The sequence below is a fragment of the Haliaeetus leucocephalus genome, unplaced genomic scaffold, assembly GCF_000737465.1.
Source record: "Haliaeetus leucocephalus isolate CR32 unplaced genomic scaffold, Haliaeetus_leucocephalus-4.0 Scaffold135, whole genome shotgun sequence".
NCBI classification, from domain to species: Eukaryota; Metazoa; Chordata; class Aves; order Accipitriformes; family Accipitridae; genus Haliaeetus; species Haliaeetus leucocephalus.
Genome location: NW_010972571.1, coordinates 453,618 through 480,369, shown reverse-complemented (window position 1 = coordinate 480,369; position 26,752 = coordinate 453,618). Strand labels below are relative to the sequence as shown.

The 26,752-nt window shown below is 39.4% G+C and overlaps 1 protein-coding gene across 8 annotated transcripts in view; it reads left to right on the top strand.

Moving 5' to 3' along the window:
* HACL1 (2-hydroxyacyl-CoA lyase 1) overlaps positions 1–13,121 on the top strand; it is a 25,479-nt gene extending 12,358 nt beyond the window's left edge. For 5 of the 8 annotated variants that reach the window (XM_010585873.1, XM_010585881.1, XM_010585878.1 and 2 more), the window contains 11 exons: positions 240–317; positions 1,845–1,939; positions 2,360–2,472; positions 4,153–4,288; positions 5,438–5,543; positions 6,915–6,998; positions 7,297–7,398; positions 8,927–9,081; positions 10,493–10,651; positions 10,969–11,076; positions 11,674–12,280. In XM_010585873.1, coding sequence (XP_010584175.1) covers positions 240–317; positions 1,845–1,939; positions 2,360–2,472; positions 4,153–4,288; positions 5,438–5,543; positions 6,915–6,998; positions 7,297–7,398; positions 8,927–9,081; positions 10,493–10,651; positions 10,969–11,076; positions 11,674–11,938 — 1,401 coding nt within the window. In that variant the 3' untranslated portion in view covers positions 11,939–12,280. The other 3 variants (XM_010585874.1, XM_010585876.1, XM_010585875.1) reach the window with 3 other exon arrangements.
* The last annotated feature ends 13,631 nt before the right edge of the window (positions 13,122–26,752 follow it).

Below are 26,752 nucleotides of genomic sequence, written 5' to 3'. Positions count from 1 at the left end.
TTACAAAAAAAGGAACGCCTCTTGGGTGGGGGGGGGGGGGGAGAAATACTTAAGCAATCAGGGGGATGGGTATGGCTTTGACAGTTTCCACCAGCTGAGGAACTGCATTTCTCTATGTGGGAGTTTTCAGCTTTTTGCTTTCCATTTGGGATTTCTTCCATTTTATTCATGTTGAAATGAGATGGTAATGAGCAATTCACTTTGATAAATCAATGTAATGGTTATATGCATTTATTCAGGTTGAAGCTGGTAGGCTCTACAACAAACTGTCTGTCCGCCCAAGCAGCCTAGAAGTTATTCCTGCTGTTATTGAAAAGGTATGAAAAAATACTAAATTAGCAACAGGACATCAGGTAACTGTCTCCTCCTTTATAAGTTTTGAGGGTTTATTTTTTGTATAGTTGGTACTGTAAATAGTTTGATCCTGCAGATGCTAGATGATGGTTGTGTCTAAATTAACAACCAGGGAGGTTTTTCCTATGAACAATGCTATGGAACGGGTTAGAAATAGATTCTGGTCCAACCTGATGCTTACTGATCCCTGCAGCATTTTTTGTTAGCTTCAGTCAGAACTGGAAAAATTTTATGAAATAAATGCTTTTAGGGAGAGGTGCAATAACTAGAAATATAATACTACAAACTTCAGCTCTTTTAGCACTCATCGTGTGAAGGAGATTTGGACGGGGGGCAGTGGAGACAGTTGTGTTTGGGTTTTGGAGTTTGGTTGTGGGTTTGGTGGGTTTTTTTGAGAGAGTAAGAGAAAACATATCCTTATCTCAATGTTTCAGAAAGGATTACAAAAGTCTCTTGCTACTGCTGTAGCAATGCTTCAGCCATGTCAGCCTAAATTCTGCATAGAATGGTACTGTTTCCAGAAGTGCAAATTCAGCAGAGCATCCACCTGTAACAGAAGAACTGGAATCAAAAGGAATAGAAAATGGAAGCATTGGTTGTCTTGCTTTTTCTCTTTGTGCTACTTTAAATAGAATTCAGCATGAAAGTTTAATTTAGTATTTCCAAACACAACAGCTAATAATGCAGTTCTCATTGTAAATTAAACAAAGACTTTACAGTCTTAATACTGTGCATCTACTAAAAGGCTTCAGCTGGTATATAAGGCAATATGTAAATAGCTCTCAAAACTTGAATTTATTGGTATAAATCAATCCATGGGAGCTTTCCCTGTGGTGGTTCAGCAATATGAAACAGCATGTTCCTTCTCTGCCTACAGAAGGGTTTCAGCTGGGATAGTTAATTGTCTTCCTAGCTGGTACGGTGCTATGTTTTTGAGTTAGGTATGAGAAGAATGTTGATAACACTGATGTTTTCAGTTGTTGCTAAGTAGTGTTTAGACTAAGTCAAGGATTTTTTAGCTTCTCATGCCCAGCCAGTGAGAAAGCTGGAGGGGCACAAGAAGTCGCGAGGGGACACAGCCAGGGCAGCTGACCCAAAGTGGCCAAAGGGGTATTCCATACCATGTGACATCATGCCCAGTATATAAACTGGGGAAGTGGGGGGGAGAGGGATCACTGCTCGGGCATCGGTCAGCGAGTGGTGAGCAATTGCATTGTGCATCACTTGTATCTTCTAATCCTTCTATTATTACTATTGTCATTTTATTAGTGTTATTATTGTTATTAGTTTCTTCTTTTCTGTTCTTATCTCAACCCACGAGTTTTACTTCTTTTCCCAATTTTCTCCCCCATCCCACTGGGTGGGGGGGAAGCGAGTGAGCAGCTGCATGGTGCTTAGTTGCTGGCTGGGGTTAAACCACCACATTTACACACAAAGATTTTTAAAATCCTTTCAAACCATGGTTAAAACTGTGATTATCTGTTTTCTAGGCTGTAAGAACCAGCATGTATGGTCGTCCAGGTTCCTGCTATATTGACATACCTGGGGATTTTGTGAATCTTCAGGTGAATAAGAGCTCTGTCAAGTGCGTAAAGATTATATTCATTATTTTTCAAGTCCCTGAATAAAAGAAATTTTAGTTTTAAGTTACTCTTGTATTTTCTTTTCTTAAAACAAGAAAATCCAGCCTCTAAATTTAACATTCCATCGTAACGTGATATAGATTATAGTTTGCAATGCAATGTGCAAAAAGGAATGAATTAACATGATGGTAATACAATGATGTCACTTTGTAAATCTCTGGAACAACACTACCTATGAGACTGAAGAAACATGCAAGAAAAACTTCAAAGCCTGTTTTAAAAAAAAATATATCCTGTTCTGATAAATGCTGTAACATGGTGTGTAGCAACTGTGGTTTTTATGCCAAACAATAGGTTCTGTCTTTCAATATTTCTTGGTTTGAATTTTTTAAAGAGCCTCTTATGTTTTGCTTGACTTCTAGATACGTGGAATGCTGCCTGCCACCTCCCATCAGCATGGCCGAATGCTCTGCTGTATCCAAAGCAGCGTCTATCATTGGTCTTTCCAAGCAGCCTCTACTAATCATTGGCAAAGGTAGCATGCTTTAATGTAGCTTTGAACTGTACTAGTTTGGGACAAGAACAACGAATAAAGTGATTTCTTTTCCCTATAAGTGCTAGCCATGTCCTTTTCACTCTCTATTAAAACAAACAAACAAAAAAACAAAACAAAAAACACAAACAAACTTTTTTGAAATTTGATGTTAAAATCTGCTCTGTTTTTAGAATATTTTTATTCTCTTGCATAACTTATCTTTTTCATCTAGTTTAAGAGAAAAGTCAATTGATAAAATACAAGTTTAAGTAGAAAAAAATTGGATAACCATTATCTTAAGCCTAGAGCCAGTACCAAGGGATCGCTTCCAAAATTCCAAACAAATTCTGTTAGAATACAGAAGTGATATTCTCTGTCTGATGCTCTGGCGTATATAGCAAGAATGAGAATAACCAAAGGTCATTTTTCGATTTGGACTGACTGAAAGTGCCAGCCTGCCTATGTGGAGACGTGAAGCAACACAGCAGGTGTTGCTGTTAATGCTGTTTTACAGACTTTCCATTGTACTCTGCCAGTGTATTTCATTCCTGAAATAGAGGTGTCCCTAAAGATAGAGGATAATTATTCACTGTGCTGGTTCACGTATTTTGTCCTTCCTTGTGGAATGTTAGTCATTGCAGTGGCGTTTCTGTTGAAGATACAGATCTGCTAGTAACAGAATTGATATAAGCAACTTGTTTCACGCAGGCTGTTTTCCTGCAGATGTGGGGAAGATCTATATCTTGGAGAGAGGTTCTATGTTTAATCAGGGAGTGAAATGATTGAGATGAGAAGGATCTTATTGTTGATTAGGTAATGAAATAATAGACAAGGTAGATTGGGAGAGGTTGGGGTTTTTTTCCTCTCTCTGGCTTGATACACATGAACAAAAGGGTGTACTTTGAAAGGGAAAGGTAGAAAACTCAAAAATACATATATATATGTTTTGTTGATGTTAACAATTGAGAATCTACTTAACATGTATCTGGACTTTCTGCTATATATTTTTGTTAGCAGAAATTTTGGAAGAAATACAAAAGTTAATTCTTCAGGGTTTAAGACTCTTGGACTTAAATCATTGCACAAGGACCAATTAGTTACTCTAGATTACCTGGGCAACCTTATTTCAGCAGGCATGTACTGAAGCTAGCATCACAGTAAATGTACGCACAAACACATATCTTTACAAGGTCTTCTTTGGGCTTCTCTTTTTTTATTAAAGGCTTATAGTGGACCTGTTTGGACAGATTGTTATGGAGCATGTGGTACAATGGTATGCAGGGGGCAAGCAAAAAATGGCATGACACAGCACAAAGGTCATCTCCTGTTGCTACTGCAGAAGTCTCTGCCCCGTAATACCAAACTTCATCCACTCAAAATTGTTGTTTTAGATAAACAAAATCTGTTCTTCCCTGCCCTGCTTTACAGAAATAGCTAAGTAGTTCAACTTAAGCCTTAAAAAAAAAAAAAAAAAGCTTTTGTCAAAAATATGGGAAATTTGAACCCAAATACCTGTAGTTTGCCATGTTATGTTTTGAGTTCTCTAGAATGAAAAATAACAGTTAGCTTTCATAATGGGAAATAGTATTCTTTCTGCCACGAATGTAATCAGTTTTATTGAAGTTGAAGTGAATACAGTAGGTTTCTGTGGTATTGAGCAGTCTTTTTCATTTCATTCAGGTGCTGCTTATTCACATGCTGAAAACAACATCAGAAAGTTGGTGGACCTTTGTGGACTGCCTTTTTTGCCTACACCAATGGCAAAAGGAGTAGTTCCTGATAACCATCCAAATTGTGTAGCTGCAGCAAGATCAACGTAAATATAAAACAAGGCTTCTAATCCTAACATCTGAGAAACAACTAGGAATTGTCATGGTCTACACATGCCAGGGAAGGCAAAATTTGTACAATAAAAACTTTTCAACCACATTTTGCACTGCATTTTAGAGTACTGAAGATCTTGCTTGGAAAGAGACAACAGATTTAGGTGGATCACTTTTAACAATGCCTAGAATGCTGGCCAGGAAGATACTTTATCTGAGAGCTAATACTCTGTAACTATGAAACCTATGGCAAGTAGATGTATCAATGTTGTTAGTATGTATTTCATAATATAAAATGAAACAGGCAAACAGTTTATGTTAAACATTTAACTTGGTGCACTAGACAAACTACTAGCTTTTTATTTTAACACCATAAACAGAAGCTTAAGATGCACACATTGCAGTTGAAGTTTTGCTATCTGCTGTCTCTGCATGGTGTTTGCAATACACCGTCACTAAATCACACTTCATCTAAAAAGAAAAATAATGTATTTAAAACTACACTGAAGGACTATGTTTAAAGTAATTTATAAGAGGGTTTTTAGCCTTTTGGCAAAATTGATGTGAATGGACTATAAGAGCCCTACTAGGTATGAATATGCACAGTCAGCTTGCAGGTGGAGCATTTATATACTTTGAGATTAAAATATTGTCCATTGTTGAACTTCTTAGCTTTATCACTGTTAAGCATGCTGTTAAGAAAAATGGAGAATAAAATATTATACCAAATGTTGTCTACCCAGCTGAAAGGTAAATTAACAGGAGTCTAAACTGAGAGGTCCACAACAATCTTAATTTTGGCACCCACTGTTGCCAGTGCCACAATAGTGAGTCTTTTGCTTTAACCTCAGCATCATTATAGCATCTTGTTAGTCTCCTAGTGTAATGATTCCTTTCCCAAACACAGTGTATCAGGAAAAGAGTAATTTTCTTCTTGAGTTCCTAAACTCAAGAATGGCTTGATGATTGGCTGTGTAAAAGGACACGGGGTTTTGGGGCTAAGCAAGCAGCTTAGAGGAAAGAAGGAATATATGTATATTCTGGGGTTTGCTGTGGTGATTAAGATTACTTCTAATTTTGAAAACACTATTGAAGTTAATAATAATTTCTCTTTATCTGATTCTCTTATTTCCTTTTATTAGGGCATTACAGCATGCTGATGTAATCATCTTGCTTGGTGCAAGGTTGAATTGGATTTTGCATTTTGGTCTTCCACCAAGGTTTCGACAAGATGTAAAGGTTATTCAGGTAAGCGTGAAAATGATTGTCACTTGAGGGAAGTCCTCTGTGTTCTAGCATTGCCTAGAGCAGTTATTGTAAATTATTTTGGTAGTGTACTTCATGTGGCAAATACTGCCCTATGGACAGTGCAGTACAGTGCATACAGTTACAGTAGTTCTACAGAAATACTTCTGACTTCTTTAAATTTTTTTTTTTACTTCCTTATTTTTTCTAAAAATGGTTACAGCATTGTTCCAGCTATCAAGGACTTGGTGCTGTAATGAGGAGGGCAGACACTTCTATGTAGCTGACTAATACAGGATTAGACTCATGATACTTGTGTGATCTTTGGAGCACTGGAATTTCTGTGATTGAAAGCAAATTGTCTTGAAATTGTGAAACCTTTCATACTGTTTGACAGCTGTCTCAGCTGGATTTTTTGAAATAGTATCGCTTTTAGATCCAGAGTCAGTCAAAGAAAAGAAAGGCTATTTAACTAATTAATGTATTTGGCAATCTGCCAGCTCTTAGAAAGACAAGTCGTTAAATTGTTTATGTCCTTAAAAAAAAAAAATCTCCTCGCTTAGAGTCTGTGATCAAAGAGTAGTAGTTGATTCGGTGTGCTGACTGGCCTGCCTTCACTGATCTGGAACATAATCTCGGCTTCCAAACTTTGCATCTTTTCTAGAGGAATAACATACATTTTTAAGCTAGAATTCCTTTTGACTTATGAAATAATACATCTTTTATGTTTCCTTTTTCTAAAGAATGTAAAGAAAAATATTTTTTCATCTCATGTAAAGTAATTTTTTTCACTGTCAAGGGTTAGTATTAAAATACTAATTCAGTTCATAGTCTGTGTGACCTGGTCATAAGTCAGTGTTCCATGTAACCTTAGAGGTGTCATACATCACTGCTAAAGAAAGTGGAGAATTTTCTTCAGTGGTTGCAATTTACTTTTCAGTTTGTTCATACTAGGCAAATTCTGACTGCCAAGTGGCATACACAAACTTTTCTCAGTAAGAAAATTACTGCTTTGTATAGACCTTAAGGGTATACCTAAGCCTAGATTTTTAGTTCTTGTATAATTATCACTAAAATCACCACCTTATTCTCCTTAATGTTCTAATAAAGCTCTATACTGTCTGCAAGAGCTTGAAAGAAGCAAGCAGTCAATTTAAGGATATATATGAACTTTTATTAAAATGGGTATGTACCAGAGAATTTTACTTTGAATAAAGGATTTCCTGATGTCATTTCAATGAAAGGCAGAGGAAGTTATCTGTACAGCCAAAATAAGGTATGAAGACATTGTTAGACAATGTTCCTCACTTGAACTGAAAAAAAATTCTCTTTAATATCCTTGAGTTAACGGTGGTCTTTCTTTTTGAAATATAGATTGATATTTGTGCAGAAGAGCTGGGGAATAATGTGAAGCCAGCTGCAATTTTATTAGGTGACATAAACGCTGTGACTAAGCAGGTAATGTAATGTCAGGTGTCCTCCTGTTTTGACCTTGGTTTCCTCTGATATATATGAAGTAAGTTACCAGTTAAAAAAAGAGAAAAAAAAAAAAAAAGCCCACAAACTGTTCAAGGAAAACCATTTTTCAGGCAACATACACTGTGTATCCAGTCTATTCTCAAATTAAATGTTAAAGATTCTGATTAGTGTTACTGTGGTTGTGCTGGGATCTTTCTTGATAACATTTTTCTTGATGCTTGTGATGGTTTTTGGATATGTTGAAAGAAATTTCTGCAACATTTCAATGTTGTTCCAGCTCTTAGAAGAATTCAGCAAAAGACCATTGAAATATCCTTCTAATACAGAGTGGTGGAAGAGGCTGAGAGAGAAAATAATGACCAATGAAGAAAGATCGAAGGTAGTATTATATTAAAGAGGAGCTTTCTCACCTTAACAGGTATTGATGCATAGTCAGTTTTGTCACTGGTCTATATCCAAGCTCCTCAATTACTTCTGAGAGTCACGTCACCCAGACTTTGAAAATTTATACCATTCTGGTACAGGCTTACTCCTGTCAGGCTTATGAACTGGTAAGTTAAGTCTTAATACATAACTGTAAGTTAAGTATTCTAGGTTTTGTATAAATTCAAACTGAGTGGAAGTCATTGAACTTTGGGATTGGGTTCTTAAAGCCAGTGGTAGAAGACCACAGCCAGAGCTGCTGTGTTATGGGCAATGACTTCTAAGCAATGGAGAGGTACTCCAGGTACCTCCAAATACTCCAAGGGGAAGCTAGCTTATGTGAATATGCATTCTTAGTTTTATTCTGTAATTGTGCTGTTTAGCTCTTTAACAATGCTGGTGAAAGTGTAATCTGTGTTAAAAGCAAGTACCTATTAAGGCCAAAAGACCACAGATGCTTGGCATATGCTTAACTTTATGCAACTCATATTCTGCATGTTTCAAGATTGGGATCTAAAATAAATTCATTCTAGCAGATCACTCTTTTGAACTACCTCCCAGCACACAGATGACAGCTCACTTAGGGTTATCAATAGTCAAACCTATGTGCAGAAAAATTTCATGTGTGTCATGGTTTAACCCCAGCCAGCAACTAAGCACCACGCAGCCGCTCACTCAGTCCCCCCACCCCCTCCACCCAGTGGGATGGGGGAGAAAATTGGGAAAAGTAGTAAAACTTGTGGGTTGAGATAAGAATGGTTTAATAGAACAGAAAAGAAGAAACTAATAATGATAACACTAATAAAATGACAACAGCAATAATAAAAGGATTGGAATGTACAAATGATGCATAGTGCAATTGCTCACCACCAGCCAATCGACACCCAGTTAGTCCCCGAGCGGCAATCCCCTGCCCCCACTCCCCCCAGTTCCTATACTAGATGGGACGTCACACGGTATGGAATACCCCTTTGGCCAGTTTGGGTCAGGTGCCCTGGCTGTGTCCTGTGCCAACTTCTTGTGCCCCTCCAGCTTTCTTGCTGGCTGGGCATGAGAAGCTGAAAAATCCTTGACTTTAGTCTAAACACTACTTAGCAACAACTGAAAACATCAGTGTGTTATCAACATTCTTCTCATACCTAACTCAAAAACATAGCACCATACCAGCTACTAGGAAGACAATTAACTCTATCCCAGCTGAAACCAGCACAATGTGCCTCTCAGGTTAAACTGAGTTTTAATAGCTTCCTGTTAATGATAGGCCATCCAAGGGTTGCTGAGCTGAGTGAGCCTCTGACAGATACGTTGTGTCACCAGGATAGGTACAGAAGGAGTGACCTTGATGTAGTGCATGAAAGACCAAATACTTGAGCCTTACCTAGCAGAGTACATTTTTATTTCCATCATTACTATTTACATGTCTCAGTTCTGTACCTTATTATAAATTATATCCATAGGAGTTACTAACATCTCTTATTTTTAAGGGATTAGCATTACAGAAATCCCTGCCTATGAATTATTACACAGTCTTCCATCACATCAGAGAACTGATACCCAAGGACTGCATCTTAGTAAGTGAGGGAGCAAACACCATGGACATTGGACGAACTATGCTTCCAAATTACTATCCCCGTCAAAGGTGTGGTATTTTCTTTGTTGTGCTGACTCAACAGGCTATGTATAAATGTTTTCATTTAGCTGCAAAGTATGATGGTCCAGAATTTTTGTAATCCTTTTTAAAGGTTCTAAATAAAAAAATAAAAGTTTAGTATGTTGGGAGAGGGGTTAAGGGAAGTTTTCCACTCATATATTGATGTCCTGTCATAGATTTTAATAATTCTCTGCAACTTGTCTGTGTGCTCTGCAACAGAATGGTGATAGCTTCTCACTCTTTTGTGGGAAGTGAGTGAGGAGCATCATGTTGAATTCCTTGATCTAGATCTTTATTTTTGTGCTCAGAGTCTGTGGCAAAATAAAAACAGTCATTGGGATTCTCATGTTGAAAAGAATTCATACAAATAGTTTTTCTTTGAAACACACTTAAAAATGGGGACAACTTAAGCAGAATCAACTAATTTTGAAAATTGAATTATATACTGGGCACCCTTTCACATAAACCTGCATGCCTAAAATGTAGGCATTCAAATTTGAAAGTGTTGGTATGTCACTTCAATCATTATGTGTAGTCTAGTTTTAATGTAAGTAGGAATTAAGTGCTGTTTCTTGAATGGGGGGAAAAGGTGAGTTTTGTCTGGTGAGGACAAACTTCTGATCTGACTGTGAAGCTTGTGTCTTCCTGTGAAAGTAGCACTGAAGTCATAAATGAACCTAAATACTTCTTTGTGAACAAAAACCAACCAACAAACTAAAAAAACCCCATACTTCCACTAAAGTTGAGGGAAGAGTTTGCATTTTTTCCCCCTTATTTAAAACAAGGGCACAGTAATGTTAACGATTCTCTTTTCAGATTGCATTGTGCATATCTGAAAGCAAATAAGAAAAGTTAACCCTAGAATAATCTAGCTCTTTATGTACTTTTGTGTCCATTATGTGCTTCTGACTGAAATGATCTAACTTAATTACAGCTTTCAATTTGATTTCAAAAGTTGAACAGAAGACTAAAATTTGAACAACAGTATTTAACCGATGGCTTTCAGACTTCTAGTTATATTTTCAAAGAATTTATATATAGAAAGATTTCATGTAGTCTGCCTATCTCTACAGTAATTGAATGTTTTTGAAATATTGTTACTATGCAAGCTAAAAGCATACAGGAATAGTTCTTTATTGTAGTACAACTAGTGTATAAGAGTTCCTAATTTTAATTACAGTTCCAATGTGTTTATATCACTTAAAACATTTGCAGTCTTATCAAAAGTTTGACTGAATGTAATAATCTCTATATCTGGTATCTCTTTATACCAATTGTTTATGAAACAGTATTTGAATAGTATATGGCAAATTTTTAAAAGTAAAGATAAGTTACCATGGATTAACATAAAAGTTTGAGTAGAAATAAAGGGCTAGTAATTCTGTATTCTTCCCTTTAGGCTTGATGCAGGTACTTTTGGAACAATGGGAGTTGGACTGGGTTTTGCTATAGCAGCTGCAATGGTAGCTAAAGACCAAACACCTGAAAAGCGAGTCATCTGCATAGAAGGAGATAGTGCTTTTGGATTTTCTGGGATGGAGGTGGAGACTATTTGCAGGTAACTTTTTTTTTTTGCTCAAGAAGACTCTCTTCACATATTACTGGGATCAATTTAACTAGAAGGCCAAGGACACCACTGTTAGATGGGGTACTCCTAAAAGCACATGAAAACAAGCCAAAAAATATACATGGTTGTTTTTATGCTGTTGTGACATGTGTTACCAGTGATAAGTAGATCATGTTTCAGGTGGAAGTGATTCTCTTTTTTTCTTTTTTTTTAATTTTTTTTTACTTTTAGGGAAAAGTAACACTTTTAACACCTTAGAGAAGGGTGCAAGTATTTCAGAATTCTTCCAAATGCATCTTTTTTTATAGATACAACTTGCCGATCCTGATTATTGTAGTAAACAACAATGGGATTTACACTGGTTTGGATGCAGATACCTGGAAGGAGATGTCAAAGTTTGAAGATCTTGCTACATGGTGAGCATCTTCAAAGTATGTCCTGTTAATTAAGGAAGAAGTGACAAAAATAGTCATTCTCTTCACTTTTAATGCTTTGTGATCCAGATTGAAATTTTTCATAGTGAACTTAGTCCTGACCTAAGTTCGTATAAGTAACAACCAGTTACCAAAAGCAAGCAACCAACCTAATTCCACACTATTGTTTACACAGCAGTGCAGGAGAGATGACTCTCTATTAGTTGTCTCAGGTTCCTGCAGCAGTTCAGGCCACACAGTACAGAGTTCATAGTGGGCTAACCTCCAAAATCATGATAATCTCCACAATTACCTGAGACTTGTGTTCTGAGTTTACACTGGGCTTCTGCAGCTGAGATCTCTGTACCAAGAGAGCTAGACTAAAGCTTTGCTCAGGAACATCTCCAGAAGATGAAAATGAGTATGCTACCCTATAAACATAGCTTAAGCAGTATAGGAAACAGTTCTTCCAGACCGGAAGAATTCGTCGGCCCAGCACAATGTTCATCTTACACTTTAAAATCAGTGCTGAAGTAATTAACTTGGTCCGTCTGGCAATTCTTCCCTGCCATTAATCGGAGTGTTGCCATTTTGTTACAGTGTACCTCCTGTTTCTCTCCTGCCAAATTCACACTATGAGGAAATTATGTCTGCCTTTGGAGGTAAAGGATACTTTGTTAAAACTCCAGAAGAATTGCAGAATGCTCTGAAAGCAAGCCTGACTGACAAGCAAACACCTTCTCTTATAAATGTAATGATTGATCCACAGTCTGAGAGAAAGAAACAGGTATGTGTATGTTTCCCTTTCTTTTTCTGCAAGCTTCATGTGGGCAAGCCTCTGAAATCCTCCAGAAGTATCACTTAAACCGCAGAGAAAGCAGAGATAGTTGCAAGGCAGAAAGATTGTCTTTAGATTTGGAAGATAGAGTATAGGTGCTTTTACACTGTTCCATCTGCTTTCCTTGTTCTTTGGTTTGTTTTGGGTGGGGTTTTTTCCTCCATTAGCTATTATTAATGCATAGTGTCTTTTAATGACTGTTTCCAGAATTTATGGTTGTTCCTTTTCATTCTTGACAAAATGAGACAAAACGTTTTGAGCAGTCTTTATTTCCTGTGGATTCCATCTGGTAGTTAATACATATTTGTATCCTGTTCCTCTTAATGTTTGTCCATTCTGATATGTTTTTTATTCTTGGGGGGGGGGTTTGCTTCCAGGAATTTCCATGGCTGACCCGTTCTAACTTGTAGTAGAAGATGAAGATAATGGTGGTGCAAGGCAGTGTGTTAAGCAAAACTAAATTGCCTTCCAGAAGTGGAACTGGTACAACTCTATTTTACATAAGTATTGGAACAAAGTGGGATTTTAGAACTGCTATTAGAGGAATCATTACATGCTGAAATTAAGTAATTGTAACATGAAAGAGACACACATGAATGTATACCAGGCCCTCTAGCAGATTGTACAGAAACACTGATGATAAAATTATATACTTTTTCTTTTCCTCAGAGTCATACTCATCAAGATTTGTGAATTAAAATCTTGGGTGTTCTGGACAAAGGGAGTAAGCTGAGGGGTTTATTCTGACTGAAACATAGAAGTCTTTGGCAGTCTGCGGTTATACTAGCTTCATTTTTAACTGACCAGTAGGAAGCTACTTGTTAGAGACTTTGTCCTGTAAGGACCAAAACAAAGCATCTTGTTGTGACAAAATGCTGATTGGCCTCATTATGCATTGAAGCCCCTTGGGTTGATACTTGCTTCGTAATTTTAAAGGTTGCTTTTTCAGCTTCTACTGCAGGTAGAAGTAGTGTATTAAAAAGTGAGACTTACTTAAGGGCGAAGTTTCTGTCTGTTGCATTTGCTTTTGTTAACTGGGACTTATGGTGCTTGTAGGGGGAAAAAAAAAACCCTTAGGTTTTTGTTTGAAGCTTTGCTCTTTACAAAGGCACTGTCATCCCTATAGGCTGAAAACAGGACTGGATTTATTAGTGAGGTTTCCAGGATCAATAGATCATAAATCTTTATAATCAGAAGCATTTAAAAAAAACCCAACAACAATGAAAGAAAAAAAAAGAAAAACAAAAAAAACCTCTCACCAGAACAACAACAAAGTGTTGGGCTGGAGCTTAATGTTCAGTTTGGCTGGCATCACAAAGCAACCAACCACCAGCATTCATGCTGTGGCTGGCTAATTGTGCAACAAAGGTTCTTCATATAATGTACTTACTGTATAGAAACTTAGTGCCCAACTCGCACTGACTGTGATGCAGAGATGCTTTAAAGTGGATAATTGGCCTACCTGAGGTTATATCTACTGTGTTTTCATCTGTTGTTGCATCTGACAATCTGACTTGGAGCTCAGACTTTAAAATTGAACTACTTCTTTCTCTATGCTTCTATCATGACCTACAGCAACTACTATTCAGTATACTACTAAGCAGGTTACTTTATATTTACATCTGTTCTTAAATGCACTGGGAGGTTCTTCGTTGTTACATGTGTAAAAGGGAAAATTCTGGCTCTGATTTGGGTTTTGATTGCTTTATTGTCTATTATTCCATTGACATTAAGTGTTGGTTACTTGTGGCAGGCACTTGGATGACCCAAGAGGGAGGAGGACTGGGCTGGCAGGGGATCCTGGCCTACAGTTAGGTTTGTTTCAGAAAGCTTGGCTTATTAGTTCTTGCACTTCAGCCTGGGTCTGACAAAGGCCATGGGTTACTGTTAGGCAGAGGAATGTCTCTGCACACTCGTGCAGAAAGCTAGTATCTGACATGAGCAAGAGTACCACAGTCTGACTAGAGGTACCACTACTTGCTGTGTGTGGGCATAGCCATGTGGCACTGGGAATGCCTGAGTCAAGAAAGGTAATATCCTTAGGAGCCCTAAGAAGTGCAAGAAGATAAAATCCGTAGAATGGATGCAACTCATGAATGAGCATAAGGCTGCTGTGATGGCAGAGTTGCTATGTTCTCGGGGCTACTCTGCAAGGGATGTGGAACAACATTGGATCTGGTCACCGATTTTGTCTCTTTCTTTTTGACTCCTAAAAATTGATTTTTATATGTTGCAGTGATTAAACATAATCCATTATGATGATGTAAAATATCTGTAAGAGTTAATGCTGGGACTGACCATAGGGCAGATCATTTGCACTGGATAAGCAAATGCAGATATTCTTGTTTTATATTTGAAAATTAATAAAAAGTTATTTTCATACTGTTTCTCCTTTAATGAGAGTATTTGAATTATATCAGCATTTTGTGTCAGCTGTCAGAAATCAGCCTATGTTGGATTTTTAGAAAAGTTGTTGAATAGTCACAGTAACATGCATAATTCATTTTAATATGTCAAGACACCTGGAAAATGGAAAGCAAAGAGTTTGAAGCTGTGGGGAGGCAATAACATATTGATAACGTATTTGGATTTCACTGAGCTTTTAAAAAGCTCAAAGAAGAATTAACACTGCATTTCTTATAGCTTTAAAACAGACTAATACCATGATATAATAAAAATTCTTAGGCTGTTATTAATTAGGGTTTTTTTGTGAAGAGAGAGAGCACAATTTCCATATAAAACCAAGGAGAGTGAAATCTGTACTACTTTTTTTATATAGCTTACCTGCTTGATACTATGTTTTACGTCATGGAGTTGCATCAAAGTGAGGTGTTAGGCAGATAAAACTGTGTGAAAGACAAAGTTTCGGAGATGAGACAGGAACAAGTTATCTCTGAAATGTCCCAATTTTATTAAAAGGAACAAAAAATTACAGATGATGTAAGTTTGGGGAATGCTGACCCATTTGACTTTAGCCAAGTGGAAATTTTTCTTCAAGGCCAGAGCGTGGAATTAAAAGTATTGAACAGACTCAAGATGCCAAACTCAAGAGGAAGAAAATGCCTGGGCCTCAGCTGAGGGAAGATACTGTGCAAGAGGTGCTGAGTGTAATTTACTGAGACATACCAGGAGAAGATAGTGTTTAAATAAGGCAGAGTTCCAAATCTTTCTTATCATGGCTTTCAGGTAAATAAAGAATATTTGAAATTTTGCTATACCTGTTATGGGTGACCTCCATCATTCATTAGTCTAGTTCCTGTGAAAACTTTCTTACAGGGGCCTGCTTGGTTCATGTGGTTGGGAAACCCAGTTCAGGCCAGCAGCACTTCTCTTCAGAGGGGACACCAGCATGCATGAAAGGGGTTGGAACCTGGGACCAACAAGTGGTACAGGGGAGGTATTACAGAGATGTCCAAAACCCAGCAGGTAATTTAACTATGGGACCGTAGGTGAAACCAGCAGCAGCCACAATGAAATGGCCAGGTATAAAGAATAAGAAGTAAGGTTTGTTACTGTCTCAGCACCTCACAAGATAGTTTAAGGTGTTGAATATGTGATCCTGCAGCCTGTTGGTATGCTTAGCTTGGAAACAGGTTTAGTTTGCAGTAATTACTAGCTCTTTAATAATTGTGTTTCAGCTTTAGTCTGCAGTGAATTCTGTAGGCTGTTTGCCCTGTGAACATTTGGGTATATGTCATGTGTGCTTGCCTTTAATTGTTATGGCTGTATAGCATATATCCATTTTGGTGAGGCATCAGATGTATACTCGGTCTGGCTAGATTTGTTCTTAAGCATGCATGCGAAATCCCAAGTACACTTAAAACAAGCAGCAATGCATCTTCAGGCCTGCCACTCTACCGAAGAAACTAGCACACACACTGGCTGTAAGCTACAGTAAAAGTCCTGTTAAGAAATGTGAGTGACTTCTGCCCTGACTACATCATTCCTTTATATGTTGGAATCAAAATCCCCATTGCAGCTCTTTTTATGCTATTTAAAGAGCTTGATGGCTGTGCTTAATAGGGAAAAGAGTGCTTGGCACTCCCTTACTTAGTGATGTTCCGAGGTCAGACAAGGTATTGGAGCTGATCATCTTTATGACATACAGGCAATGTGACTTCTGCCGATTGGTTTACTTATAACTGAATATTGTAATGAGTAAGAAACAGCTATTCTGAAGAAGACATTTGCTGTTCTCTTGATGATTTGATTGAAACCAGATGGACAAGGTTTAAAGGGGCCCTCAGTAAAGCAGACCCTTCCAGCTAATTATGGCACACACTAATATAATTGAGAATTATTTCAGTGTCTGTTCTTTCCAGGAATCTCTAGGCTGCCTGACAATAGTGCAGAAATAAGTAAGAGAAATAAATAGAATGACAATTTGCTTGCTTGAATCAATACTCTAAGAAATTTTTTGTTTTCATCAATCTTTTCAAGGGGGTGATAGATAAGGAAGCACACTACTGAAAATGTTGCATAGAATACTTTAACCCAGAATTATTTTACTTTTTGTCAGCTACAGGATATCTGAGCAATGCAACTAGCAATTAGTTGTGCAATACCTTGGGTCAAATTCTAAACTAGATGCAGAGAAGGGATGTTTTTGAAGACGGGATTTAAACTGCTGTATTTTGGAGCTGAAGAAATGGATTAGCAACCCATCTAGTGTTGTGTAAATGACCACAGACACATGAATGTTGGCAGCTTAGAACACCTTTGCACATAGTTGATGGGAGATTTCCTCTAGTACTTAGTGTTGGTAATGCTATCACATGAGGAAGATAGTGGAAGGCTCATAGAAACCTTTTTAGACCTCCAGTCTACACAGCAATGGAAGTTTTTGTGGGTCTTGCTTCCAGAAAGCAATCGCTATTCCTGGGCATGAAATTTTGTGCAGTGACTAGCTCTAGCTGTTGCAGCACAAAACTTAGCATAACCTGCAAACCTACCTGAGAACCAAATTGTTGGGCAGAGAGGCCCTTCTGCTCTCCTTGCGGTGGCTACAGCAGGTTTGCATACCTCTGCATCAGCTTGCAGCTGCAGTGGTGACTGCAGTGTCAACATACCCTCAGGCACTCATCCAAGCTAGAGCTCCACAGTGTCCACAGACAAGTCCCTCTCTAATGAAATCAGCACACTAAAAGTATAAAAAAAAAAAAAAACAAAAACTGGCACTTTTTTGAAGTGTTTGAAGAACTTGTCATCTGTCTCCTTGGCACTGTCTTTAAGGTAATGTGCACGTATGGCGTTTTATAGACCTTGGTGCTGGGAGGTGCTGATATCAATACTGGTGGATTTGCAGGCACGCCTGAAGTTCCAGCCAAAGCAGTGCATCCATCTTAGAGCAAGGAGATGCGGCTGCTGGTATTTGGGTATGAAAGCCTCATTAGCCAGCCCATAAACCTGCTTGCTCTGCAAAAACAGGGATATCATTCAAGTGCTCAGAAAATAAGTAAAAATTATGTTAGGAAAAATTAGTATTTCAGCCTTACCAGGGATTTTAAGCTACGATAGATAAACAGCTAATGCTGGACCTCATTCTAGGTAGTCGAAATCAGTGAGACCTTTATTACTGAATTTAGTGTAAGAGTGGTTTTTCTCAAAGTTTTCATCCCTGTGTGCCAAATTGTCACTTGGTAAGGGTGTCTTAAATACAAATGATTGAAGCTTCAAAAGTAGGACTTTATAACGGAAAGGCTAATGCAGCCTTAATAATAGCTCCCTGATTCTGCAAAGGGAGCTGGGAAAATGCATTTGTCTGGTTTGATTAGGCTCAGCCGTTACCCTGTGTTTGGAAGATGACAACCCTGGCATACCGGAATGACTGGGCAACATGCAGTGCCCAGCCATTTTGTGTGCTGCCACAGTAAGAGTGCAGCCTGGGCTTCAAAACTTGAAGCACTGTAAGAAGGCAAGGCCTCTCCACCCATAGCCTGACCAGCACACCTTGAAATCAGCATGAAATTTGCCATCAGCTTACAAAAACACAGCAGTTTTAAATTGCAGATGTGTGCTGCCCAGCAACTATGGTGCCAGAGAAGTCTCACTGAGTGTCATGGTCAGCACTTGTGGCCATCCATTTGCTAGAGCAGAAAAAAAAAAAGGCAAGCAAATTTGGGAACATTCTGCTAGTTCTTCCTACTCTTCTACTGTGACCTATTTCTTTACCCATCCCCAGCTTTATAATGTTGGTTCTTTTGTCAGGCCTTTGGATAAACCCATGAGTGTTGACCCGTATTACGGCTCCTGGTTTTGCATTCTGCAAGGCACAGGATCCCTAAATATTTAGTGCCCAGAGTCCACGAGAGGAGAGGAAAACCAGCTGTGGGAAAATGAGGCATGGTGCTATTTTAAAGACAAGGTATCTGAATCTTTTTCAGGCCCTGATTTGGCAAGGCATCTATACACATGCTTCATTTCAGGAGCAGCTTCATTGATTTCACTTGCATGCCTGAGATTAACACTCAGGATTAAGTCTTTTCCTGAGTCAGTGGTGCTCTGGCCACTCATCTGATAGGGATCCTCTACAGAAGGCTGTGGTGCCTATGTGAGGGGGCATTCTACTAGGTGTGCGTGCACTGGTGGCTGGATCTATGTTTGCTTCCATCTTAATGGTGTAATGGGCTATAGTGCAGTATGAAAATTGCAAACAGGATGCTGCATTGTTGGCATCTGCGAAGCTCTCTGGAATGAAGAGTCCTGAGACTAGTGTGAACATTAAAACAATAATAATTTTTTTCCTGCGAGAATGTTAACAGAGAAGAAAGAAGATTGTGCTTTGTGGTGTTTAATTGATTGGGCTTTTTGGCAAGCTAGATGATAAATCACATAAATGAGGAGTCATGAGAGCCAATTACTGCCAGAGATTCTTCTGTTCTGTGCCTCCGGCAGCACTGCAGTGATACTAGTGCAGGCGGCAAGTTCTGCAGACCTTTACTAATAGAAGTAAATAACAGTAATAAACAATCCAAATGAAAATAGGGTGCAAGAATTATCCTGAAGACTATTTCCATCTCCTCTAGATGTAAATATCAAGAACAGACTGGGTTATAGCTGTAACTTGTTTGTGATTCACCACCCCAGGGTGTTGAAGGCTGTTTACCTACATACTAGTAACTGTAGATATCAGCTGGCCACCACTCCCCATTGTCAAGGCCATTGTACACATGGATTTCTACGGGCATCTTCTTTTTCCTATGGAACATTTTTCTATGAATAATCCTAGGATTTTGCATGTTTGTCCAGGATTTCTAGAAGCCTGGCAATCCTGGATGTATCCCTTGATTCTGTGCAGACTTGGGAGCATGTGTGATGAGCGCATCTCATCCAAGAAGCATCACGTGTTCTGCATGGTGGTCTGCTCCTGCGCAGTAGATACAGCACAATGAGAACATGTTTGGCGTACTATGTATGCACCAAATAATCATCTAGTACCTGAACATCTTGAGGAGCCATCAAACTTTCTGCACATTTGATCAACACATTCAGCAAGTCCATGCGATTCTTGCCTATATAGATTTTTACAGCACGTGCATGCGTTGTAGAGAAGCGTAGGCTTTCTGCATGTCTACCATGTTATCTGTATGGACATATCTCAGCTGTGAATGGCAGCCCTGCTGTTGTGCAAATTTTATATAATCCCACAGCAAATGTTAAATGATTTGCAGTTTGAAAGGCAGGGTCTAAAAGCCAGGTGAAACAGGAACAGGGAAGAAGAGTAACGTTATAAAGGTCAGTGGCTGAATTATTGTTTTAAAATTGTTCTACTTTGTTGTGCCTTCCAACATTACAAGGTCACATTGGGATTCTTCTCATTGCTTTGATAGAAGTCACTTGTCATTATCCCATATCTTTAATTATGTCCATAACACTTTTGTTCTCTAGTTTGTTTCATTATCGTAAATAGAAAAAGAAATGTATGCGTGGGGATTACTCACAGGAGAAAAAAGTGAAGGACTGAGCCTTTGAAATAGGTCTAAAAGTGCAAAGTTAGAGTTTCGAGCTGAACTTCCTAAAAATGAGGTGAGAGCTGGGCTGCTCTGGAAACAAATAACCTCTGAAAGGTGTAAAAATAAATCAGATTCCCTAGCCAGTTTTGCATTTCTGTGAACACAGAGTATAGAGAAAAAGAGGCGGCCAGAAGGCCACTGCTTCTTGTGCAATGTACAACATCCATTAAGTGGCTAATTTGCAAAAAGGGTTTGCTTTTGGAAGTTGCTAGGCATCAATGTCCCGCCTTCAGCAGGACATCAGTGTCCTGCCATCAGTGTCCTGCCCTGTCCATCCGGTGGGTAATCTGAAGATTTACTAGCACTGACTTGCCTTTAACTGGCCACCTACCCTGTGACCTGATACCCAGCTGGGTAACTGGCATGGGTGGAGCTGTGGAGTAAGCCACAACTTCAGCATGTGGTTGAATTTACTTCATCACACAGTGGGTCTGTTCCTGTATGGGCTTCTGAATTAAATTTAATACACCAGCAAGGAAATGGTGAAGCCATTCATTGTTTTTCTGTGCTTACTATCTTTTTTACTTGAGCAGCTGCCTTTGTACTTTAGATAATACCATCTTCCAAAGTAACGTTAGCTACGTCGTCAAAGTATGAAATCTAAATGTTAGGTGTAACCGATTCAGGCGTGCAAACTTGAACGGGTATTTTTATTGTGAAAAAAAATTGTTGCTAAATAACTATTTAACAAGGAAAACATAATTATAAGAGTCTTTTCCATCTCCCGCACTAATTGAATGAACAGAATTCTTCTGTACTGCTTTGCAGACATAAGCTGTTATTGAATTATTGCATTAACACTGGGTTGCTGTTTTACCTTTGCCCAACTCTGCAGAAGAGCTTTCAGACTTTTGAACTAGAAAGTTTCGATTATATATCGAATATCTCGATAGGACAAGGGGTAATGGTTTTAAAGTAAAAGAGGGTAGATTCAGACTAGATATAAGGAAGAAATTTTTTACGATGAGTGTGTGCTGGTTTTGGCTGGGATAGAGTTCATTTTCTTCACAGTAGCTAGTATGGGCTATGTTTTGGATTTGTGCTGAAAACAGTGTCGATAACACCGGGATGTTTTCATTGTTGCTGAGCAGGGCTCACACAGAGCCAAGGCCTTTTCTGCTCCTCACCCCACCCCACCAGCGAGGAGGCTGGGGGGGGGGGCACAAGAAGTTGGGAGGGGACACAGCCGGGACAGCTGACCCCAACTGACCGAAGGGATATCCCAGACCATATGGTGTCATGCTCAGCATATAAAGCTGGGGGAAGAAGAAGGAAGAGGGGAATGTTCAGAGTGATGGTGTTTGTCTTCCCAAGTAACCATTACACCTGATGGAGCCCTGCTTTCCTGGAGATGGCTGAACACCTGCCTGCCAGTGAATCCCTTGTTTCGCTTTGCTTGCATGCACGGCTTTTGCTTTACCTATTAAACTGTCAGATCTCAGCCCACGAGCCCTTCTTGCTTTTACCCTTCTGATTCTGCCCACCATCCCACTATGAGGGAGGTGAGCCAGCGGCTGCGTGGGGCTTAGTTGCTGTTTGGGGTTAAACCACGACAGAGGGTGGTGAAACAGTGGAACAGGTTGCCCAGAGGGGTGGTGGATTCCCCATGCCTGGAAACATTCAAGGTCAGGTTGGATGGGGCTCTGAGCGACCTGATCTAGTTGAAGATGTTCCTACTCACTGCAGGGGGGTGTTGGACTAGATGACCTTTAAAGGTCCCTTTCCAACCCAGACTATTCTGTGAGTCTGTGGTTATCTTTGTCCTTCTAACTAGAACTGTGTTCATACAGGACCTTGAGATTGATGATAATTTAACTACATTCATTTTCCCTTGGCTTGTTGATGAAGTACCTACCAACCAGAAATGGATAGGACTGGGAAGAAGCCTTCTTTTTAACAAAGTATTCATTAATTCTTGCATAGACAAGGATCATAAATTCTATTTACATAGTTGGTCTGGGTTGAAAAGGTCAAGCAACAGCTACTTGAGCAGGTAAACTGTGTAGATTTTTTTTTCATTATATGTTGGTTGGCTTTTGACATTTTTAGTTGCTATGGCATCTACTCAAAATAGGATTTTTTTTAAACTGCAGTTGATGCCCTGTGATAAAAATGTGGGGGTCTTTATCTTTGAACACTAAACTGCAGATGACCTTTGGTGTTCTGGGGTTCTCACTGTGGAACAATTTTTAAAAGTCAAGTCCTCAAAACCCCTTGTTCTCACTTAGGCCATTTGGGTATCTTACAAGACTCAGTGTGAAAACCTTGCTGTGTTTCTTTCTTAAGGTAATATAGTCTGAAATAGAAATTCTGCCGAAGCCATTGTATTTCCATTTGATGAACACTACTCCTGGTATCAGAGTAGCAGTTCTAGGTGAGACAAGAGTAGGAATTGTGCCATATAAATTACTTCAGTTTCTAGAAACTGCATATTTTCATATAAAAATGTTAAGATTTTTTTTTTTTATTTCTCCAAAAATTTTAAATTTTTTTATTCCCAAATATTTATGGGATCTTCTCCAGCAGTTGCACTGTGAAGTCATATTAATGTGGGTTTTCACTACACCAGCAACAGCAGCTGCAGTGAATACGGAAAAAAAGAAAAAAATCCTTTGTTACTGATTGCTCTTTGGATGACAGAGACAAGGACTTACTTCTAATCTCAGAGCGTTGGCCTTAACTACCTGGTGCAGAGCTCTCTGAAGGGAGCCAAAGCTTTCCATTGGCTTCACGAGCCCCTGGGAATATCTGGAGGAATGCACTGCTTGACTGAGCAAGTTCACAGATGATAGACAGCTCAGGGGCCTAGAAACCACACGTCTGCCAAGTTGCTCGCACCACGTAAGACTCACTCTGCTACGTGACGCTCCCCCTCCTCAGGATTGTCTCTATCACATGTACCGATGCCTCGGAGGTCAGAAACAAGCTGTGTGACCAGGTGTTCATCCTTGTCATCTAGCATGGAGTGTCAGCCTTGTGCACTGTCATCTAAGTCAAAAGCAAACAGCCCACAGCTATTGTCCATTTTATTTCCAACGGACTTCATTCTTTTCCCACTGAAAGCATTAGCAACCTTGCCAGCAGTTTCAGCTGTTAAGGCCAATACCTTAAAATTGGCGGAAACAAAACCCAGTGCTTGCACCTTGACATGCCCTGGCTTGCTGCCTTGTAACAAGAGCGCTCCTTTGTGTTGACCTAATGGTGGTCCCACTAAAAATTTAACGAGCTGATGAACTACTGCTACATCATGAGAAGCGGTCTCTTCAAATATAAGTCCAAACATCTCCTTTTGAGACTTTTGTGGAAGGTGGTGCATTTTCCACTGCAGAGTATTTGCCTAAAGAGCTTTCCTTTCACGTTGGCTGAGAGCCAGTTCAGGTCAAACAGCCTCAGACTTCAGAGTGATGGAGATGCTATGTCTAAAGAAAGGAGAATGTTGACAAAGCATCCATTTTTAATTGGGCTTCTCCACTAAAAAAAGTGGATAAAAAATCTCTACCTAAGAATTGAGTGTAAAGCTAACTATATGTGTTTTTTTTAACGCTGAAGCAGCCCTGGCTTTCTGTATCACTTCTGGCCACCTCCAATATAGCACTTGCTCTTGCGAGGAAAAGGTATATTCCTTGTTATGTTGCATTTTTACCCAAACATGCATTTCTGTTCCAGGCCAAAGAACCAAGAACTAAAATTGTTAAGGGGTTGATGGAGGAGGGGAAAGATATGGGTCCTACTGCATGATCTTAGTTCTTTGCAGTATTATTGGATTAATTTCCTTATCAAATGGAACATGTTTTTTACTACAAATTTCTACCAAATTTTCTATTGCTAAAAGACTACAGGAGGATTTCAGGAAGATTTGGAATTACTCAGTTGTTGCTTTCACTGACTATTGAGTTGGTCAAACATTTTGAGAGGTGAATCTTTTGGTAAAATCTTGGCATTTTAACTTCTGAGCAATTTTTTCCAGCATCCATGCAGGCTTCTGGCATGGGGATTGTCCACTGCTTACCTTTACAATAGGGCAGCTGAACATTTACCTTACATACTTAGGGCTTGTCATGATAAACTTTGCAGGAGCTATGCCTTTCCCTCTGAGATGCAGCATGCCGAGAGAACAAATGGCACTTACTTAATCCATGGTCATCTTGGTCAAAGAAGGAAGCGGCCGAACTACTATCTTCACTAAAAATAGGCAAATACTAAAAAGTAACAGACAGTGGAATGAAGTAGATTAAATTAAAAAATAAATTCAGTTATCCGAAGTGTTGCAGTACTGGAAAGAGATTTTAGAAAGCATTATGCTTATATTAAGCATGTCCTTTAAGGATAGAAATGTATAAGGCAGATGTGACTGTCCCTATCAAGCCATTACATTTAGAAAGATTTTGTTAATATGTTTGCAATGTCTGGAAAGTAACAGCCAAAACTGTGTAACTAGCATTGTGGAAATACATCACTTTGCCCTTTAGTGGTGTACTCAGTAGGAGTTAACACTCAGGGGGACTTGTCATTGTCTCTGTCAATGAGTAATTTTCTCAAATGCAAAAAAAAAATCAATGCTCTAATTAATCCAAAAGATTTCCATGTTTGTCTTGCAAGGAACAATAAACAGTGAACAAAGAGAACCATCTCTGTCCAGAAGAGAGGGAGTAATGACGGTTTTCACAGTGAAGGAGTACCTCTGCTTTTCATGGAAACCACTGTCAGATTCCAGGCAGAAAGGAGAGTCCCTCTGCTAGTTATTCAGAGGACAGAAATTTACTTGCAAAGCCCTGCGAGTTGCAATAAGGCACAGAAGCAACAAGCTTTTGTACAGGTAAGGGCATGCGCTGCTTTTCAGAGAGCCAGAGGTTTGTTTTCTTCCCACAGTGCTGCGTAGTGTGTTGGCTGGCACCACCCCCGGAGCTGATAGCGTTTCACTTGCCCCGTCATGGCACACATATTGTTTCTTCCACCTGTTGCACCCTGTCAGTAAACTCTTTGCAGTCCTACGATGTCTGGCACTATTGGCGATACTGTCATTTTCACTTCAATCCTAAATAATAATCTGTTCTGTGGTTTGTGAAGCCTTTGTGGCATCCCTCAGCCTGAGATGCACTCTGTAAGTGAATGCAACGCTTGTAACTACCAGCGATAAGCCGATGTTAGGTCACTGCTCATCTGTCTCATTAAGGCAATTAGTGACCAGTAGAAGATGATCAATCAGGGATTTTATCCATCTCAACATTGGTGTCTGGTTGCCTGCACCCAAGGATGCTGTTTGTAGTCTGGTTCGTAATTTCACCCTTTCCTGCTCATCATTATTATTATTATCCAAAGTGCCTTTTTGCTTCTGTTAGCAAAACCAGAATCCCCCATGCCCCAGTTTTAGCAGCTAATGTCCACAATAGGGGCAACTGATCCAGTGCAGGAGTTAAATATAACCGTGTCTAGTGTAAGGAGAAGATTTAATGGGAAATGGTTGGCATTCTTTCTTCCTAAAGGCACGGGGGTGGGGGGGGTGAGGGGGGGAAGAGAGAGACGTACACACACAGACACACACACGCATCCCACAGCGAGGGAAGAGGCAGAGAGCAGGCAAGGCAGAGAGGGAGCGAGGGTAGAGAGAGACAGAGATCCCCAAAGCAGCCCTGCGCCTCTGAGCTGGAATCTGCCAGGGCGCAGCCAGCATGTTGGTCCTCAGCCCACTTGTCTGGGGATCTTACCTGCAGCTTTTCTTCTGCTTTGCTTTATCTCAGACTGCGTACGTTGACAATGTCTTCTCACTTTCAGCAGGTAAATTGCTTTAAGTCTTGTTACTTTTCCTTGCTTGGAGCTCTGCACTCTGATTCTTGCACTTTCCGGTGATTGGGAACACAGGAGAAAAAAATAAATACTTCAAATTGCAGATCTCGGTGGAGGGATTTTGCATTGCAGACCTGTTCTGCCACATGCCAGGACATTTTGTTGCTTGGTTGGTTTTGCTTTTTGCTTTATAATTTCAGGTTTTAAACCCCTCCCTTCCCTTCCCTTCCCTGTGAGAAATAACAGACAAGATCCTCAGCTGCTCTAAAATGCTTTTTTCCATTGGCTTCTATGGTGCTGTGCTAATTCATGGATCTGGCCCAATTAGTATATTACTTGCATGTCTGCATGCTTCTTTCTATTTTGGATGAGCTTAGGTAGATTATGGCAAGGGAAAGAAAATGAATCTCAATGTATATCTGCTTCTATAAATAAAGCCCTGACCTCAATGAGTGCTGCCGGAGACCGACTGGATGTTAGCAGAATAAACATCATCTGGCTCTGGCTATGACACTAACAAATACTCAGATGACTTACATAGCAAACAAGGGTCCACTGCGTGGAAAATCCCTGCTAGGCAAAGGCAAAACAAATTAGTTTTCAGCTGAGGCTGATTTCCAGGGTACTGGAAATCCCACTTAATAGATTTTACAGTTTCATCAGCAAGACTTTCCTTTAGCTGCATTCTGTGCAAAGGAAGGGGAAAGTTGGTGAGAGCTCCGATTCCATCTCTGAGGAACTTTCACCAACTTACAGCAAATTGCTGTCTCCCACCTTCTGTCTGTCAATAGAGATCCTTCTAACTAACATCCTGGATTCCCTCAGTGTCAAGTTTGAGATGGTTCAACTGAGATTTGTAGGTCAAGGTCAGCTATACCTACAGATCCTCTGATGTCTTTCAGACGAAGACAGTGACCAAAAGGGTGCGCATTTTAAGACTACATAAAATCAACTTTAGACATGAATCTAAAGGCACACGGCCTTTCTATCTCTCTATCATCTCTGATGTGACCACAGAGCCAGATGGTTTACATTCAAGGCGTTT